Source organism: Crinia signifera, chromosome 1, assembly GCF_055691185.1.
Source record: "Crinia signifera chromosome 1, ASM5569118v1, whole genome shotgun sequence".
NCBI classification, from domain to species: domain Eukaryota; kingdom Metazoa; phylum Chordata; class Amphibia; order Anura; family Myobatrachidae; genus Crinia; species Crinia signifera.
In genome coordinates this window covers 218,153,766-218,174,791 of record NC_139217.1, presented here as the reverse complement: position 1 = coordinate 218,174,791, position 21,026 = coordinate 218,153,766, and the positions used below count along the sequence as shown (strand labels likewise).

The window sequence follows — 21,026 nt, the reverse complement described above, 5'->3', positions numbered from 1 at the left end:
GGGTAGCACTATCTCCCCCAGACACGCCCCCCGCTCTGACAGACCTGGCCGGCCCAGCTACGCCCTCTGACGTCACAGGGCTCCGGGAATGGCGCACAAACTGGGAGGCTGTTCTTCTTGCACTGGGTGATTAGTACCATGATATCTCTATAAATGTAAGTATGTATCCATTGTTTCTTTATGTCTTGATAAAGTGTCTAGAACCCGAAACGTTGGCATTTACACACCTGGTGTGTTCTCATTATTTTTGCTGATCAATTTATCGGTTGCGAGTGCCTGCATTTCCTTTGTATACTATAGATATATATCTATATCTATCTCTATCCGTTCAAAAGGTTTGGGGTCACCCAGACAATTTTGTGAATTGCGTGAAAACTTACTTTTAGTTATCAGATGAGTTGCACAATGAATATTTGCACAATGAAACATATAGTGAAGACATTGGCAAGGTTAGAAAAAATAATTTTTTTCTCCTTCCTACTTCATGGCAGCCACACATACTATACAGCCTTGTATAGTAGATAGGTAGTTTTTCCCTAGGACACGGCCCTCTCTTCTCACTCCCCTATATCAGCCTGCTCATCATCCTTGACACTAGTCTTTTTCCTGTCTCCTTAGTTAGTGCAGGTGTTGTTTTATTTTTTGTTACCTCCAGTAGGCTTGTGTGCTGCTGGTCTGGGCAGGGCTTTACCCCAGTAATGGGTCCTGGCTGGAGGCGTGGACTATCTCCCCCTCACGCATGGAAGCATGAGGCACGGGCTCCGGCATGGTGTAGTGGGATGCTGCAGCCGGAGTACTGGTGTCCCCAAGGTCCTGGTCTGGCCGGTGTTACAGGCGCTGTATGCGGCGGCGGAAGCAGGAACCGGCAAAGCCGGGAGTCGGGTGGTGCATAACTTCCGGCTGACGTGGCGGGAGGGGGCTTGGCGCGTGCGCTCTAAAAGGCGGAAGTGCTTCAGTATATAGCGCCTGGCCGGTGTTACAGGCACTGAGGCTGCTACAGTGCGGTATGGAGCTGGGAACTATGGAGGAAGCCTCACAAAAATCCACAGTATCGCTGCCCAGGTAAATCCTCAACTGAGGACTGGTTTTTTTTGTTCTGTTTTATTTTTAGATAGATAGTTAGTGGTTCTTTTTCTTATCATTGTAGTGTGCCTTCTGCGGCTAAGAAAAAGGCCTCCAAGAAAAAGCAGTCTGCTAGGAGATGTCCAGATTGTGATAAACCCTTTTTTAGGGAAGAGTCTTTATGTCAGGATTGTGTTAAAAGTTCTACAGCTGGTGCTAGTACATCATCTCAATTGAATGAGCTTATGTCATGGATGAAAAATATTGTTGTGACCTAAGGAAGAATTTCAAAGCAATAAAAGGTCTAAGTCACAGATGGGCCGAGTACGATTTGGACTTTGGTTCTAAAGATACGGGGTCTGATGACAAAGGTTTCTTTGCTTCTGGTGTGGAATCTGGTGAACTTGTGGAAGTGGTAAAGGATATCCTTACCAAGGAGTGGGCTAATGCAGATAAGTGTATTATCTCAGTCAAGCGTATTGAGCGTATGTATCCAATTGAAGATGTGGAATTTATAAAGTGGTGTGGTATCCCGAAAATTGATGCATCAGTTTCAGAGGTCACCACAAGGACAACCATTCCCTTGGAGGATGGTGCCTCCTTAAAAGAGGCGATGGACAAGAAAATGGAGAGTTTGCTGAAAAGATTGCATATCTCCCGTTCCATATCCATGAAATCGGGAGTAACCATAGCCTCCTCTGCTAGAGCTCTTAGAATATGGTATGCCTCTCTTTAAGAGGACCTACAGGAGAAAGTGGCCAAGGAGCAAATTAGCAATAGTTTGGCTCAAATCCAGTTGGCAGTAGACTAGCGAAGCCTCCCTAGATGTGCTGGATTTCTCAGCTAAGTCTATTACTTCAGGCGTGGTGGCAAGAAGGACCCTGTGGCTCAAGTCCTGGGCTGCGGACTCCCACTCTTAAAACAAATTGGCGACACTCCCATTTGAAGGTGACTTTCTTTTTGGGAGTAAATTAGACCAGATGATACAGCGTATGTCTGGTGGTAAGTCCGGCAGATTGCTGCAAGATAAAAAAGGAAGGTTGGCGAATTATTTCCAGAGACAAAGCTTTAGACAAAATAAATAGCCAGATAAAAGCCAGGAAGATAATGAAGGACCTCAGCCATCCCAACAATGGACTCTTCTCCCTATTGCGATCAGGGAAACGCTACCGCTCATTGAAGGCAAACACAGAGCGAATGAGAAGGAGCTTCTTCCCGCAGGCCATTAGAGCCCTCAACCAGACCTCCTAGTACCAGGACTTTCCTTCCTTCTTTCTAGACATACCCCACACAATCTCTCTATCTACACTCTTCCTCAGCCGATCTACTTATTCTAACGTAAAGTAGGCAAGTTGTATAAACATTTCACTACATATTGTACTATGTATGACTTGTATGTGACAAATAATAATTTGATTTGATTTGACAAGCTAGGTTGTATAGGCCTGGTAGGTTGTCTCAGGAGAGGTATGCGTCTGCATACCTCCCAAATTTTAGGGAGCTGGAGTTGGGACATAGTTGATGCACGCCGCAGGCGCACCAAAATTTCCGGGGGGCATGACCTAATTTTGGGGCGTGGCCTATACTCGCATTTTGACTCTATGGGGGCATGACCCAGAGGCTATGTGAGCCTCTAGCCATGCCCCCAGCCCCCTGGGACACTGCCGGCCACAGGTGGGACAGCGGGACAGGCCCTAATAACCGGGACTGTCCCGCTAAAATCGGGACTGTTGGGAGGTATGCGTCTGGGACATCCAGGGCATTTTTTCGTCAATCAATCAAGAGGCACCCAAAAACAGTGATGGATCATGTCCCGTGGAAAAGGTCCCTGTAGCATTGAGACTGCTAAAGTTTTCTCAGAACTGGAAGCAGACTTTTCGGGACAAATGGGTGCTAGAAGTCGTCTCCACGGGATATCGGCTAGAATTCCTTTAAAAACCCAGACGCGAAAGATTTTTCATTTCAAAGCTCCCCTGCCCAGGGACAGAGAGGGAAGCGTCAAGTATAAAGGATCTAATAGGCTCAGGAGCAGTTGAAGTGGTCCCAGAAGCAGAGAGGGGCTTAGGCTTCTACTCAAGCCTGTTCGTTATAAGGAAAAGTTCGGGAGGTCTCAGAACTATACTAGACTTAAGGAAAAGAAAGTTTAATATGGAAACGGTCAAATCCATTCCAACGGGTCTAAGGGAAAGCGATTTACTCGTGTAAATAGACCTCAGAGGCGCTTATTTCCGTGTCCCTATTGGGGAGCAAGACAGGAAATATTTAAGGTTCTATGTGGGAGAAAGCCATTTTCAGTTTACCGACCTTCCATTTGGCCTTACGTCCTCACCTGTCCGTACAGATATGCGTGAAAATTCAGCAGCTGGTTTGCAGGGCACAAGAAGATGCAAAAGTGCTGCTGAGATTGGCAGTAAAAATAAATAAATAAAGTGGAGCAGCGCTGATTTTTGGCAATATAACAAATATTTAATAACAATATAACATTGCTAAAAACAATGTAAACGACACATTAAAAAGAACCATATGGTATAAAAGAATAGTTAAATGGACCCAATTGTATAGTCACCAATTTCAAGGGTATTGAGACCTGCTCTGATCCTGAGGAGGAGGTGTGGGATCAGAGCAGGTCTCAATACCCTTGAAATTGGTGACTATACAATTAGGTCCATTCAATTATTCTTTTATACCATATGGTTCTTTTTAATGTGTCATTTACATTGTTTTTAGCAATGTTATATTGTTATTAAATATTTGTTATATTGTCAAAAATCAGCGCTGCTCCACTTTATTTATTTATTTTTTCTTCTTTGTTTGGGAGCTGACTACTCCCTCAAGCAGCTGCTGTCTTGATAAAACAACTCCTGATAAGCGCTCTATACTAACTTCGGTTAGTTCTCCCCCTTTTTTCGAGATTGGCAATAAGTCTGCTAGGGATGATGGCGTCCACGGTGGATGTCATTTCCTGGGCCAGATGGAACATGAGGGCACTACAGTGGAATCTCCTCATGTATACCAAAAGCCAAGTGCCGTTAGACCGTCAGATCAGTTTACCTCACTCCGTAGGAAGGTCTCTACATTGGTGGGGGAAGGATTGTCTGGCATGCAGAACACTATCCTTGTCAAGTACAAAATATGTGGTGTTGACCACGGAAGCAAGCTCCTCGGGTTGGGGGGCGCATTGTCTGGGCAAGACCAGTCAGGGTGTCTGGTCCCCTCTGGAAGCGAAGCTGTCATGGAATCACAGAGAATTGAAAGCAGTCCGTAGAGGTCTTCAGTTCAGACATTGTGGGGTCTCATCTTTGAGTGTTTTCGGACACCGCTACCACAGTCTCTTATATCAACAGGCAAGAAGGGACAAGAAGTCGGCCTCTGTTAGAGGAAGTTTGAGGCATTATGCTGTGGGCCGAGGAACATCTTGTGTCTATCTCTGCACTCCATGTGCCAGGGGAGGACAATCAATTGGCAGACTTCCTGAGCTGCAATTGCATTCTCCTTGGGGAATGGGAACTGGAAAACTCAGTGTTTCAACTAGTAGTACTCCGATTTGGCCAGCCACAGTTAGACCTCATGGCAACGGCAACCAACAAGAAGTTGTCAGTTCTTCTCCAGATTTCCAGCGCAAGGGTCCTGCGGAGTGGACGTCCTGTCCAGAGTTGATGATTTGCTCTAGTGTATGTGTTTCCCCCATTTCTGCTCATTCAGAGTACTGTGGAAGATCAGATCAGAACAAGTACAAGCAACAGTCATCTTGCCATATTGGCCCAGGAGGGCTTAGTTTCCCATGGTAGAGAGCATGGAGGTGGCAGAGCCGTGGTTTCTCAGGTATCTCCCAACCTGTTGAGATATAAGGGCGTGTGCAGAGTCAAGACCCACAAAAACTACGATTAGCGCTTTATTAGATAAGAGGCTGGCACAACACAGCTTAATAAGAAGATTTTGTCAAGCAGTAAAGAGAATTCAACCGAGGATCAGGTCAGTAATCCCCCAATGGGATCTTAATTTAGTTTTGAATGGCCTAATGTCCGCTCCATTTGAGCCATTGGACAGGGCCAAGTTAAAATTTCTGACATGGAACATTAGGTACTTGTGTAATAGCACAGCGCCCACCTATGCTAGGTTTTCAGTGTAGGCTAAGCTACGCTGTCAGCGTAGCTCAATGGCTGCTTAGCGTAGTTAGCATAGTGACCCCATGGTAGCCCAATGGCTGCCTAGCGTATTTAGCATAGTGACAGCCCAATGGCTGCCTAGCGTAGTTAGCGCAGTGACTCCGCAGCAGCCCGGCTCTGTCCTCGGCATCAATGGCTCTATCCCTGGCGTCCATGGCAAGCCTAGTGAGCGCCGGTATCCGCCCTGTGCTTTCGGACGCCGGCGGAGAGCCGCTCCATCTGTCTCAGTAATTATTGCGGCAGGGTCTGGCGGTTGGGGGTCGGGGTTAGGGGGTTCGGTAGCATGTGTGTCTCATACACAAAGGGGGTATGCGGGCGCAAGTGCGTCTTATGCACAATAAAGGAGGCATTTGCCAGTGCTCCATGTTACATACTGGAAACCTGTTCTTACCCCCACTATCCACCTCGGCGTGGAATTGATTTTATAAAGTGAGGCGAGCGCAGCGAGCCACCGACCCCGAAGCGTGGCGAGCGCAGCGGAATACATGTAAATTAATCTGCATCCCCTCGTGGGGCTCGCTGTGCTCGCCACGCTTCGGGCTCACTGTGCTCGCCACACTTTATAGAATCAACTCCACGCCAACGTGGATAGTGGGGGTATGAACAGGTCGGGGGCACGCGTAACGCATCCCCTCGATGCGCATGCCACGCTTCGGTCTGGCGTGGACAGTGTGGGTGTTTCAGAAACACATTTACACCTGCCATATCATACATCTGAGATAGTAATGACGACATATAATAACTGGATTTTAGGGAATAATAAAGAAGAAAAAACACTTAAAGTACAATAATATGAAATAACAAGACAAAGAAAATAATAAAACAGGCAATCTTCAGTTTCTGCATTCACTGCTGAAGTTGATGCAGTTGTGTCTGCATCTGTGTCGTCTGCTTTGTCAGCCTTTGGGAGCAGAGTTAGGGCATATAGAATCCACTGCAAAGCGATTTCTGTGCTGACAGTTTTGTGCCAAATGAATTCCTGGAGATAGGAGTCTAGATGTTGGTGTACAGTGCCCCTTTGCCTTTTGTTATGCCACTTACAAGATCCCAAAAGGCGTTCAATGTTTTGGGTATGAACCCCAGTCTCCGGATCAACAAAATTATAGCGGTGGTTTACCCGTGCATGGTGGTACCCTGCCTGCTCCAGCTGTTGAGTGTTATATGCACGCCAGCAATCTGAATATATAGTCGTCCCTGGTTCTATATATTTTTAGTCGTCCCCGGTTCTATATAACTTTAGTTGTCGCTCACAAAACGATATGCTTGTGAGCTCCTCTGCCCATGAAAAAATAAAACGGATGAGGGTAAGAAATGGGATGCGACACCCCGGAAACCAATGTGCTCCATGGAGACTTATCTTCTTTCAGCAGGTTTTAATGTGGCAGCGCCACATGGACTGCTTCATACTCAAGCGCATTGGGTGTCCATTAACACAGGTTTGTGTCAGTGGCAGCAAATGTTGCTGAAAAAATGCCACTGTCTGTGGCAGGTTAAACATAGTGAGAGGCTCTGCAGCTGTTCCTAATTAACAAGGAGCTTATATGAGCATTGGAAATAATGCAGTCACTTCACCTTCACCTCTGACTGACTACGGTAACTGCTTAACGCTGACTGACTACGCTGGCCGCAGGAACACTATGCTGAATCTGACAGGGACGCTGACTACGCTGGCCGTGGAAACACAACGCTACTTCTGACAGGGACGCTAACTATGCTAAGCGGCCGCGGGAACACTACGCTACTTCTGACTGACTACGCTAACTACGCTGGCCACATGAACACTATGCTGATTCTCACAGGGACACTACGCTAACTACGTAACGGGCGCCGTGCTATTACACAAGTACCGAAAATTATTTTTCTCATGGCCATCACTACGGCCAGGAGAGTGGGCTAGCTACATACTTTGTTGGTGCAGGAACCATAATTAAAGTTATTTCCAGACAAGGTAGTCCTTAGAACTCGGCCTTCATTTTTACCTAAAGTAGTTTCGTCCTTCCACATCAATCAAGACATTGTGTTGCCTTGCTTCTTTCGTAATCCGGCCAACAGGAGAGAGGAGGATCTCCATACGTTGGATGTGGTTAGGGCCATTATTTGGACAGGACCGCCAGTTTTAGGAAGGCTAGGTCTTTGTTCGTCATTCTGCAAGGGGCAAAGAAAGTCTGCTTGGATGGAGCAAATCTTATCTCAAGATGGCTTAAGGAGTTAATCAGCTTTAATTAAAAGAAAGTGAGTTGCCAAGTCCCAGAAGGTATAAAGGCACACTCGGCTAGAGCGATGGCGGTTTCCTGGGCGAGAGAGGCTAATGTTTTGATTAAAGACATATGCCAAGTGGCGACGTGGTTATTAGTGCACATGTTAAGCATTATGTCGGAAGAACAGTTTGGGAGCAGAGTCTTGCGACGGGCATTGATTTAAAGGTATCGTAAGCCCTCCCTACTGCTTTTGGTATTTCCCAATGTGTGGCTGCCATAAAGTAGGAAGAAGAAAGCAACGGATTATACGTACGATAATTCCTTTTCTTCGGAATACTGCATGGCAGCCTATATTTTGTCGTTCCCCCCCCCCCCCCCCCCCCCCCGTTTGTGTTTTTCCCAAGGATCAGTGGCGGAGACATTCAAAGACTATTGTCAAGGGCAGGGCCGGATTTGTCACTAGGCCCGTGAGGCACGGGCCTAGGGGCGGCACCTTCTATGGGCGGCAGCTGCCAGACACCTGCTGTCGCCCAGTGACAATCTTTCACTCCGCAGTGCAAGCCAAGGAGGAGCTCTCTGCATCCCCACAGCTATACACTGTGCTCAGCAGCGCTGATGCTGCTGTCCGTCGGCTGCCGCTGTAACTGTCCCACTCTGGGCAGCAGCATCTGCAGCCTTACAATAATCCGTCCCCCCTTCCTTCCGAGCAGTGAGTGCATGCAGGAAGTATTCCTTCCCTGCTCACACGCTGACCTGACGCTGATGACCTGAACTCCGAGTCCATCTCCCTGGCCTACACTGAGCACTCAGGTTACGACTCACGAGCCCTCCCTCCTCTCTTCATGCTGCACTGTGTCTGGAGCACTTTAACTGTTTCCATACCTTCTATTAAACAGTAAGTGCTAAAAAATCGGCATGTTAAAAAAAGTGTTGTGCTTTAGGGGTGTACCATAACTATTTTTTTTTTTATTATGGTGTGTGTGTATACAGTATATATGTATGTATGTATGTATGTATGTATGTATGTATATATATATATATATATATATATATATATATATATATATATATACACATATATATATATATATACACATATATACATACCCAGGCGGGTGCACGTATACATACATACATGTATACATACATATGGGGGGGGGGCGGCCAAAAAATTTGTGCCTAGGGGCGGCATGACCCATAAATTCGCCCCTGGTCAAGGGGGAAGAGCAGGCTGATATAGGGCAGTGAGAAGAGAGGGGCGTGATCTAGGGAAAAACTACCTGTCTACTATACAAGGGAGAGAGGGATGAACCCATTGAGTGGCTGCCATGAAGTATTCAGAAGAAAAGGAATTATCGTAAGTATAATCCGTTGCTTTTTTTTTTCTCAAATAATCAGTTTGTCCTTCAATCTTTGCTTTTGTCAAAGAATACTCCTTTTGTAGCAATTACAGCATTGCAGACCTTTGATATTCTAGCTGTTAATTTGTTTAGGTAATCTGAAGGCATTTCACCCCACGCTTCCTGAAGCACTTCCCACAGGTTGGATAGGCTTGATGGTCACTTCTTGCATACCATATGGTCAAGCTGCTCCCACAACAGCTCAATGGGGTTGATTGTCAAACTCTCACACAACCCATTACATATGATTTGAGCTCTGAAACCTTGTTTACATACCATCCAATAATAAATTCATAATCAGGACAAAGAGCATGGGCACAGTAGGCTGTAGGCATAAACAGCATCACTGTGGTTGTGAACATTGCTGCTTATATCTTTAGAATCGGTAGAGTTCAATAAGTTAAACCATAATGATTAACATTTACCAGGGATCTGATGTATTTCTCCAGACTTTCATGTTGGTAAGTGTAGAAAACAGCAAAGTAGTCAAAGAGGAGGACACTGCTAGACCATTGCAGAGTGTGGTGGCTCCACAATCATTAATGAAAGCATACTGATACACAGAGCTCAAATTGACCATAGAACTGAGGGGCAGATTTATTAAGCTTGGAGAAGAGATAAACTGGAGATAAAGCGGAGAAAAGGTAAAAGGAGATAAAGCACAGCCAATCAGCTGTGTTTGAAAAATACAGTTGGGATTTGATTGGCTGGTGCTTTATCTCCTTTTTACCTTTTCTCTGCTTTATCTCCAGTTTATCTCTTCTCCAGTGGTGTAGCTACTTATTATGCGCCCCCCCCCCGCTAAAAAAAATTCGCCCCCCCCCCCCCCCCCCCTCGGCAGCCCCCCCCCCATGCCCATACCTGCCCACCCGCTGCTGTCTGCGGTACCTGCCGTGCCGTCACGGTCCCGTAGCGCTGGCTCCTGCTGCTAATAATGAAACGTGACTCTTAGAAAATGGCTGCCCCCATACTGCAGACAGAAAACTGTCTGCAGTATGGGGGCAGCCATTTTCTAAGTGTCCGTTTTCATTATAGAAGCAGGAGCCAGCGCTAGGAGAGACGGGACTGTGACGGCAGTCACGGCACGGCAGGCAGGTACCGCAGACAGCAGCGAGTAACTATAGCCCCGCAGACCCCCGGCGCCCAAACTTGCTCTGCGCCTCCCCGCCACCGCGGGGGCTGCGGAGCTATAGTTACGCCACTGTATGACCTGTCTTATGCTTGTAACAATTCTAACAGAAGACAATATACTTTTGTTATAAGTGATTGTTAAATAAGGCTTAGCATAAAGTTTGAGTCTTTTATAATTCTGTGATGCTTATGATTTATGGGTACTTAGTAATGAAATTAGGAAATGTATGTATGTATGTATGTATATATATCCCTCGTTTAACTTCTAAATAAAATGTGCCATTTTGTGTCTTCTCTCTCCATGTCCTTCCTACTAGAGAGAAGTAACAGAATGCAGCCATATTGGCATTGTCTGCGGATCTCAGGATACGTGAGGTGAATATAGCCAGGATTGCTGCCTGTCACACCTATTTCATTAACTGCTTGATAAAGTAAATATTGGCTAGACCAGCTGGGTGCTGCAGTAAAGACACAAGATCTCAGTGGAGCATGAGAAGAAAAGGCAGCAACACAAGCCAAGGAAGGAGACCGCTCATACCAAAGTTTTTTTTTTTTTTTAAGCCAAAACTGAAATATAGGTAACCATCTTTTACTATGGAAGGAGTAACTGGAATTCAATCATATGATAATGGAAATGGTGAAGCTGGACCTACTTATCCACTAAAGGATTAGACTCTTTTCTGACATTTGATGTTTTACTTTCACAGGTGTGACAGTTGTGGCAGGAAAAAGAAAAATAGTATTTCATATCTGGGGCCAAGTGTAATAGGGTGTGAAAATAAGAAAGTGAGAGACTTTGAGAGAGGTTTCCCCTTTTTGTTGATAATTGATAATTGCCCCTTAAAAAAATGGGAAGACTCTAAATCTCTCACTTTCTTATTCTCACACCCTATTACATTTGGTGCTTGGTGTGTGTCTATGCAGGTGAACATATGGGTTGGAAAATTGGGAGAGCTTATGGCAAAAGCCAAAAGAAATACCTAAATTTTTAAATACCTGGCGCTTTAAGGAGAAAATTATATATATAAAATTTGGTGTAGTATAAAAATATCTGCAGCAACGTGATCGTGAGTAGCCGTCACTCACGGGAAAAAAAAGGCAAAACCAAAGAATTTTTTAGGGACACATTGCGCTGCGGGTATAGATAATATCAGAGAATGATAATTACTGTGCACAAAGATCCCGAAAACACTGATCAACTTGAAAAAAAAATAAAAAATATATATATATATATATATTCAAAAAAAATCAGTAAAATATAAGCAACACAGTAATAACAATAATAATACGTTTAAAAAATCACATCACATGCACAAAATTTCAACCAATAAAGGTAATCCCATTTAACGCCTCTATTGGATTAAGCCACCTGGATGTAATGGGTTAGCAAACTCAAATACCTTTCCTGCTGAATTAGCATGTAAGGAGACACGCAAAGCACAGTTTAAGCAGCAGTGAATGAGGGGTTAATAAGCAAGAGAAGCAGTTCGTTTGCTTGGTGTTATATTATCTCACCCAATAGTTGTTAGCTAGTCACTGGTTGTGCCTGAAGTGGCTCAGAGGTAGTAAAGGCTATGTCCCAGATACTTTAGCAGCGTGTGCACATAGCTGCTGATAACTCAGTACTTGTCAAGTACTCTTCAAAATAATGGAGCCAAATAGTCAACTCGTCAGCGGTCCGGTCGGGCGGCTTGCTGGATGGCGTGCGGCATCCAGCAAATCAGGCTGTTTTGCGGGTGAGAGGTTAGTGCATGCTCGCCATGTCTTGAAAAAGTTTCCAGTTCCCATGGTTACGAAACGCGTTGATGCACTTCCGTATCTAACGTCACATCCGGAATCCCCGGCGAACATGCACTAACCTCCCACCCGCCTAACAGCCTGATTTGCCGGAATCCCGTTTGGCCGTAAGTGAGAACCATTCCACCGGCCTCTGGCGCATTACTTCTCCACAAAGCAGTGAAGCTCTCTACCTCCTGCCAGCATACGGCTTTTACAACGGCTATTGCCGCATGCCATCCAGCAAGCCGGCCGACCGGACCGCTGATGAGGTGACTATTTGGCTCCCTTATTTTGAAGAGTGCTTGACTGAGTTATCAGCAGCTATGTGCCCACGCTGCTAAAGTATCTGGGACATTCAGTAGCATTTAGAACCTCCCAGGCACAATCAGTGGCTGGCTAACAACTATTGGGTGAGATAATATAACACCAAGTAAACTAACTGCTTCTCTTGCTTATTAACCCCTCATTCACTGCTGCTTGAACTGTGCTTTGCGTGTCTCCTTACATGCTAATTCAGCAGGAAAGGGAGTTGAGCTTGATAGCCCATTACATCCAGGCAGCTTAATCCAATAGAGGCGTTAAATGGGATTACCTTTATTGGTTGAAATTTTGTGCATGTGATGTGACTTTTTAAACGTATTATTATTGATATTACTGTGTTGCTTATATTTTATATTTTACAGACTTTTTGAATATATATATATATCTATATATTTTCAAGTTGATCAGTGTGTTCGGTGTCTTTGTGCACAGCAATTATCATTCTCTGATATTATCTACACCCGCAGTGCAATGTGTCCCTAAAAAATGATTTGGTTATGCAGGTGAACATGCTTCATTCACAGCAAGCGGGCAGATTTTGAATGCCTTAATCTAGAAATCTGCACCTTTTCTCACAATGAGAAATTTTAATGTCATAATACAAATGAGATATAACTATGTATGTCCTGTCTAATCAAGTTAATTCAAGGCCTCATAAACACTGACCTTTTCTGAATGTGTTTCAATGGTGATTGTAAGGCTTATAAAGGCATACGAATGAGCGTCATATTATAAACTTAATCCCAATGGTATTTTCCTTATGTTTTCTGACATGTTTAATTATATACATCTTTACTAGTGTTAAGCCTCCATGCAGAGCGACAGGCTTAAGCATGATCGCTCAGCACATCTCACGGCACTAGCGATGCACCCCGCAATGCGGTGTGCTGAGCGGAGATTTGCCTATTGTTTATTGGCAAAACCCTGCAATCTAGTAGGAAAGACCGTGCAAGCACTTTCCCTGCGGGCGATAGCGATGTGCGGTGCAGGACATACACACGGAATAATCAATGTGTCAGTACACAATGTTGATTGTTTTTTGCACATTATCAGATTACATTGTAAACCTTATGTAAATGCATTGAATACCATCCTTTAGTTCATCAACTTGCAGAAAACATCACAAAACCAAAGGAAATGTGCCCAGTATAGCAAGGGTATTCAACATATTGCCACCAGCAAGTGTGGAACTATACATTTCATTATGCCATGCCACAGTCTTACTATTAGGATATGCTACAACTGTGTAGTTCCACAGCTGCTGGGGGGTTGCATTTGGAATACCTTTGCAGTTTCCAGTATAGTATTATATGCTGCTCCCAGCCTCTATGTGCACAGAGCTGATTATACTGTTGATACCACTGATTGCTAAAGGGGATGCGGTTAATTTCCCGGCGGTCGGGATCCCGGCGGTCGGAATCCCGACACTGGAATCCCGACCGCCGAAATCCCAAAACTTTCTCCCTCCGTGGGTGTCCACGACACCCATAGAGGGAGAATAAAATAGCGTGCCGAGCGTAGCGAGGCACCGGGCCCGCTGCGTGGCGAGCGCAGCGAGCCCGCAAGGGGGGGCGATCCATGTCCCCCCCTTGTCGGGATTTCGGCGGTCGGGATTCCAGTGTCGGGATTCCGACCGCCGGGATCCCGACCGCCGGGAAATCATATCGGATCCTGCTAAAGTACACCACATTATCTGTGCCCACTGATATTTTATTTAAACTTGCTTGTAATATTTTGCTGTGGACGGGACATTGTTCAAAATTTCAATTAGTATAGATTGTTCCCATAGATATGAATGATCTCTGTAATTGTCTCTTTGCAGCGGAGAGTCTTATGCTGGCCATACACTTGACCAATTTTCCTCCAACCATGCAATTAGTTGGTTGGATGGTTGGACTGAAAATCTGGTACTGATTGTACAGTAAGTCTATTTCCAGATTGTGGGAGCAAATTTCTGAATTACAAATTACATTTGCAACCATCCAGTACAAGATTTTTTATTCCATCCAACCAACTACAGTAGTTGGATGAAAGTTGGTCTAGTATAATGTATGGCGGGCATTAGCTAGTGGATACCTTTTTTAAACAAGGCTTCACAGCTTCTAATTATACCAAGTGCATATGTCTGCTTTTCACTACAGATAAAATAAAACCTTTTTATGAGACCTTGATGTAGGTTGCCATAAAGGTAAAGAACGTTAAGTTTTCAATCAGTTTTACTAAGCATTGGGGGTGATTCAGTTTGGTTTGCAAAATCAATGTGCAATCTGCAGGCGGGTCTGATGTAGTCTGAAGTGCAGGGAGAGTTACATTAGGGTGAGTTATATAGGGGGGTATTCTGCTTCACGCCTTCTGGCAAATTCCTTCTTAGATGGACAAAACCATGTGCACTGCAGGGGGGGGGGGGGGGGGGCAGATGTAAAATGTTCAGAGTTATTTTGTTTCTGTGCAGGAAAAATACTGACTGCTTTATTTTTACACTGCAATATAGATCTCACTTTGAAATAAATAAAACACAAGTAACATCTGCCCCACCTGCAGTGCACATGGTTTTATCCATTTGAGAAGGAATTTGCCAGAAGGAGTGAACCAGAATAACCCCCTTTGTTTCTGTACAGAGTAAATACTGGCTGCTTTATTTTTACACTGCAATTTAGATTTCAGATTGAACACACCCCACCCAAATGTAACTCTCTCTGCACATGTTACATCTGCCCCACCTGCAGTGAAGCATGGTTTCGTCCATTAGAGAGAGATTTTTCTCTTGTGAGCCAACCTGAATTGGGCCCATAGTACAGTTTTTGCAGAAAATCTGAATGATTCTCTCACAGCTATACAAGAATAACCTAGAGCATCTACACCACAACCCTTAATGGTGTGTATTGATGAATTGCTATTTAATCAACATCTTTAATAATATAATCCTCAACAAAAATGTATTTATCTGATATACTGTAATATAAATTTGAAATCGTGTACATTACAGATTTTTACATAGATTATTTATATATTGCACTTTGTTTCTTTTTGTACCAGATAAAGATAGTCCTAAGCAATAAAGTTTTTTGCATTTACATTTTCATATTTGCATATCAATCTTTAAAAAAAATTGTTTAAAAAAAAAACACACTAAATATGTGGCTCTTCACAATAATCATTGTGGTTATCAAACCATTTGATCCAAAATTAAGATTATGTAGATTAATTGCTTAAAATCATAGTGTACAAGGCATGGGCTGTGTTATTAGGCATCTGAACATTTCTGTCATTATTTGGAGAATTCTAGCGCAATTCACATATTTCATACTTGTAAGTGTATACTTGGTGAAAAAAAAATCTTGTGGAATGGACTTCCCTCAAAAGCTTTAAAAACGGTGATCAAATGGTTAAATGCAGTGATTTTAGTTATTAAAATTGTAATGCTGCAGCACGCTTGTAGCTGTTTACATATGTGGCTTTACCTGTGATGTAGTTACCTGCATCCATCTGGTTCCTGTTTTAATAAAGTGAATTGATCTTGGTTTTATTCTGCACAAACACTAAATTAATATTTTAGGGTTTGTGTGCTGCACTTATATTACAATGGTTACTGCCTTAATATAGTATTTCAGGACCTATAGGGACCCATTGGCACACACACACTTATACTTGTTGACTCTACTGTAATGTCTAGGATTTCTGATTTCTTGAATACTGTGGCTGGCAATGTACTTTATGGTCAGAATGAGATACTGTTGTATCCTCATACATTGGGGCAGTTTTGCCAAACACCCCATCTTTGTACACCAGATCCTGTGCGACTCTATCGCCAGATGTATTTTTACAAAAAATTGCATCATAGTCGCAATGTGATGTGAGTGGAACACACCAAGAGAATGTCTTTCCTATTGGAACATCTATTTATTCCCTTTCACCCTGTGAAGGATACTGGGACTATGGATAAAAGTGGGTGGATTGGGCCACTGGGAAACCGGGCCATTTTCCGGTGGGCTGGTCTGGATTTTTGGCCGCCTTCCCCCGTGGCTGGGCCACAGCTTTCCCCCATGGCTGGGCCACGCTACCACATCGGTTAGTGGCCGCAGCCACCGACTCCTGGCTGCCCACAGTAAATATGGCCACGGCTTCAACCAGTGTGAAGATGGCTGTGGGTCGCTCCCGGGTTTGAGCGGCTTCAGCGTGGCAGTGGGCAGAAGCGGGCTTAGGCAGCGTGGCACCGAAGCCTGGTAAGTGGCGTACCCCCCCCCCCTCCCCCCCGGGCTGCTTCAGGATTTCTCCTATCTCCTTTCTACCAATCCGCCCCTGATGGGTATGATGGGTGCGCCAGGCACAAGGGAGTTAACTTATTTAGAGAAGTGCAGCCCTGGGCACCAAGGAGTTCGCTTCTTTAGAGAAGTGCAGCCCTGGGCACCAAGGAGTTAGCTTCTTTAGAGAAGTGCAGCCCATGGTCCTCAGGAACCATTTTTTTCTTGGTGCGGAAACAGGGTGCCTTTTTAAAAAGAGTATTTTCTTATGTTTAGTTTTTTTTTACTTTTTTAGAGGTGTCAGTGCTGTACTGCACAGCACTGCTGCTGACCATTCCAACACCCGCAGCCGGTGGACAGACCTGTTGGCCGTTCTTACTGACCACATCCCGGCACTTGGAAGGAGCCCTGGCTGGGATGCAGGAGCAGGTAAGCAGGCCTCCGTTCGGGGAGGCCCTGTCATTGCGGCTGACACCACATGGGGTGACCCCGGCAGTCTGGTAGCAGAACTCCGTTGTTTCTGAGACACTGCTAGACACAAGGGTGTTTTATACTGCTAAAACAAAGCCATTATAGTGGCTGAGCTGGAAGTCCTAGGAGGGGGTGACGCCGAACTCTGTGGCCCCGCCTCCATCTTCTCAGTGGTGTCCTGTCCTGGGTTTCCCGCCAGGGAGTAAAATCTCCCTCCTGACTTCAGAGGCTATCTTGCTACATAGACTGCCTGCCTGCAAAGCCGACCAGAGAAACTGTATCAGCCTCCCTAATTCCTCCACTGTTCCAGTCCCAGTTTTTTTTATCTCTGCCCTCACCTCACTTGTCTGTGTTGGTGTCAGGTACATAGGCGAATCTAGAATTATGGCAATGGTTGGTCCCAGATCTAGACATAACAGCAGGGGGACCTTTGCGCGGCTAAGCCACAACAGAAAATGCATGGATTTACCCGGGAATATGGTCCCAGGATCATGCAGGGACATTCCCAGGCTGACCCCATATACACCAGCCTAGTCCCTGCTTTTTCTGGTGTGAGGGGGAGAGACAACCACTCCCCTCTCCCTACCCCCCTTTAACCAACCAGCTATATCTTCAGAACCAACTGACCAATTTACATGAGACCAGTATCATATTGAAGAACTTTTGAGTTGGCTTCAAATGATTTTGTTCCCGTGAAACTGGGCTGTTTGGTTCCAGAGAAATCTGCCCTCAAAGAACATAAACAGCCAGAAATTACATTTAAGAAATGAAAAAAAAAAAAAAAAACGGTTTATCCTCAATATCCCTGGAACCAATTAACCCATATGGATCCAGCCTTATATCAGATTGAAGGCCCAGCGATTTGGGTTCGACTGAGATCAATCTTGAGCTTCAGTGATGCCGAAGGGGAACTGGCAGCCGTTGAACTGGGTGGGGGTCGGAATTAGGTCCCATGTTATCCTATAGGGAAAACGTTCCAGCTTTGCCTGGTCATATCTCCGGTTCCCAGGGGGCTAGAGACACGGGGCTGGGACCGTAGGTGTTCCTGTGCACCCCCGGACCACCCCCTAGATTCGCCTATGGTCAGGTATTAAGTAGAGATGTGTGAGTTTGGTTTTACTCTGATTTATCCAAAACATGCGACAGCTGATTAATCTCCCACTTTTACAGAACCTATACTTTCAGAAAGTAAGGACATCTTTCCATTGTGTGTTCCACCATTGCTACTCCACACTATCGGTAATTCTTAATTGATATCCTGCATAATCAGTATCTTCCAAGTCAGAATCACATTGCTTCTCATGAATCTCTGTAGATATTATTATTATTAATAACAGTTTCTTATATAGCACGCACATATTCCTCAGCGCTTTACAGAGAATATTTGAACATTCACATCAGTCCCTGCCCCATTGGAGCTTACAATCTATATTCCCTACCACATGTACTCGCACACACAGACATTCTAGGGTTAATTTTGTTGAAAGCCAATTAGCATACCAATATATTTTTGGATTGTGTGAGAAAACCAGAGTACCCGGGGTAAACCCATGCAAGTACGGGGAGAAAATACAAACTCCACACAGTTAGGGCCATGGTGGGAATCTAACCCATAAGCTCCTTGCTGTGAGGCATTAATGCTAACCATTACACCTTCCAAGCTTAAAGTGGTCCTAGAGAGGTGGTCCTCTAAAACGACCACCCTCCCCAACACACACACACCTCATTAGGTAGAGCCTAGACTAGTGCCAGGGAATTTATGCCCTACCTCCCACAAAGGGATAATGTTCACAGAATAGTAACCAATTGAAATTACAATACACAGTAGCACAAACATATACACATTAAATTGCATATAGTGCCCTTCATTCATATTAAATCACAGTAGTGCACCTTATAAACATTGTCAGCAGTTGTGCTGATTACACATCTGTCTCTGTCACTCCAGAAGCTCACTGTCCATGTCCCTCAGAAGCTCCATGCCCTGTGTCCCTCCAGCAGGGTCCCTCCAGCCCCCTTTAACCCTGTCTTCAACATGCATAGAGCCTGCTCTTCTTCACTTCAGCGGCAGTGATGGCATGACATCACATGTGCGGCATGCTGGAAGAAGAAGCCGCTGGGACAGGTTTTTCTGTTGGAATTACTGTTCAGGGCTGTGGTAGGGGTGGAACTCCGTTCCCCCTACCATTAGAGGTGGAGGAACTCAGTTCCACCCCGTTCCCCCTCACTTTAACCCCTGAGTGCAGTGCTGTGATACAAATGTATTGAAATGGTAAAACACATCTTTTACATTACTATTTATTTACAGTTTCTTATATAGCTCAGCATATTCTGTTGAGCTTTACAAAAGGAAACAGCAGTGGTAGAAACAAACCGACATAGAGGTAGGAGGGCCCTGCTCGCAAGCTTACAAGCTATAGGGATAATAGGAGGGATACATGAAGAAAGAATTCCATAGCATGGCAGTCCCACCAGATTACAAAACAGTCATAATGGGATGCAATTAGATATGAATGCTAATGGAGGTTGTGTGGGGTTCTGGAATATGATCAGCTTGCCTGAAGAGGTGAGTTTTCAGGGAACGCTTGAAAGTTTGAAGGCTAGAGGAGAGTCTTATTGTACGTGGAAGTGCATTCCATAAGGTGGGTGCTGCCTGACGAAAATCCTGCAAGTGAAAGTGGGAGCAAGTAATGAGTGTGGATGAGAGACGCAGATCGTGTGCAGAGTGGAGAGGCCGGGTGGCGATATATTTTCAGATAAGCGAAGAGCTAGAAGTAGGTGTAGTCAGAGTAATGGCTTTGTATGTAAGTAGAAGTATTTTATATTGAATGCGGTAATATACAGGAAACAAATGGAGGGACTGACAGGGCAGATCAGCAGACGTTGAACATGTAGCCAGGAAAATCAGCCTCGCAGCTACAGTCTAAATGGATTGTAAGGAAGATATTGATATTGCAATAATCAATGCATAATATAATGAGTGCATGTTTTAGAGTTTTTGCAGTGTCTTGTGTATGATACAGACAAATTTTGGATATGTTTTTTTAGATGCATGTAACCTGATTTAGAGACAGAATGAATGTGAGGAATAAAGGACAGTTCAGAGTCGAGGATGACCTCTAGTTCATTAGTTTGCCAAGAGAGGACATATAGATTGAGAAAAGCAGAGGACATAAGACTGAGCCATGTGGTACTCCAACTGACAGGTAGTAAAGAGAAGGTAGAATCAGAGAAGCGAACACTGATAGATAGATCGATTAGATAGGTAGGATGAGTACCTAGAAAGCGCTGTGTTCTGAAGACCTAGGGAACACATACCTTACATACAATTAAATCGGTCTGAAGAGACACATGTCAAACGCCCCCTCTGTGTCCGCGGGCACTGTCCGCCGGCATTTCCGGGTCCGATGGTGTAGCTCAGGGGTGGGGAACCTTTTTTCTACTGAGGGCCATTTTGAAAATTTGAAAACCCTTCGGGGGCCATATAAAAATTATCAATTATCGGCATATACATGTGGGCATTATACACAGGGCAGCGGCATATACATGTGGGCATTATACACAGGGCAGCGGCATATACATGTGGGCATTATACACACGGGCAGCGGCATATACATGTGGGCAGTATACACACGGGCAGCAGCATATACATGTGGGCATTATACACACGGGCAGCGGCATATACATGTGGGCATTATACACACGGGCAGCGGCATATACATGTGGGCATTATACACACTGGCAGCGGCATATACATGTGGGCATTATACACAGGGCAGCGGCATATACATGTGGGCATTATACACACTGGCAGCGGCATATACATGTGGGCATTATACACAAGGGCAGCGGCATATACATGTGGGCATTATACACAAGGGCAGCGGCATATACATGTGGGCATTATACACACTGGCAGCGGCATATACATGTGGGCATTATACACAGGGCAGCTGCATATACATGTGGGCATTATACACAGGGCAGCTGCATATACATGTGGGCATTATACACAGGGCAGCGGCATATACATGTGGGCATTATACACACGGGCAGCGGCATATACATGTGGGCGGCATATACATGTGGGCATTATACACACGGGCAGCGACATATACATGTGGGCAGAGACCCCATAAAAAGTGACAGTGTGGAGGAAGGGGGGGTGTCACCCCCAAACAGGTTAATGTGATTATGAAAATCAGACATAATCACATTAACCTGTTTGGGGGTGAATCCAGGGGTAAATGACAACCC

General features: G+C 44.8%; 2 protein-coding genes and 1 long non-coding RNA gene across 7 annotated transcripts in view; 2 read left to right on the top strand and 1 right to left on the bottom strand.

Moving 5' to 3' along the window:
• Positions 1-10,636, top strand: part of LOC146068921 (GRAM domain-containing protein 2A-like) — a 291,321-nt gene extending 280,685 nt beyond the window's left edge. For all 3 annotated transcript variants that reach the window (XM_083179269.1, XM_083179267.1, XM_083179268.1), the window contains one exon: positions 10,275-10,636. In XM_083179269.1, coding sequence (XP_083035395.1) covers position 10,275 — 1 coding nt within the window. In that variant the 3' untranslated portion in view covers positions 10,276-10,636. The remainder of the gene's footprint in view (positions 1-10,274) is intronic.
• Positions 1-11,793, bottom strand: part of LOC146068957 (uncharacterized) — a 57,250-nt gene extending 45,457 nt beyond the window's left edge. The window contains exon 1 of the long non-coding RNA XR_014472965.1: positions 11,473-11,793. This is a non-coding gene — a long non-coding RNA (uncharacterized LOC146068957). The remainder of the gene's footprint in view (positions 1-11,472) is intronic.
• TICAM1 (TIR domain containing adaptor molecule 1) overlaps positions 11,630-21,026 on the top strand; it is a 115,082-nt gene continuing 105,685 nt past the window's right edge. For all 3 annotated transcript variants that reach the window (XM_083179266.1, XM_083179265.1, XM_083179263.1), the window contains exon 1: positions 11,630-12,005. The gene's annotated coding sequence lies outside the window, so the exon portion shown is untranslated. The remainder of the gene's footprint in view (positions 12,006-21,026) is intronic.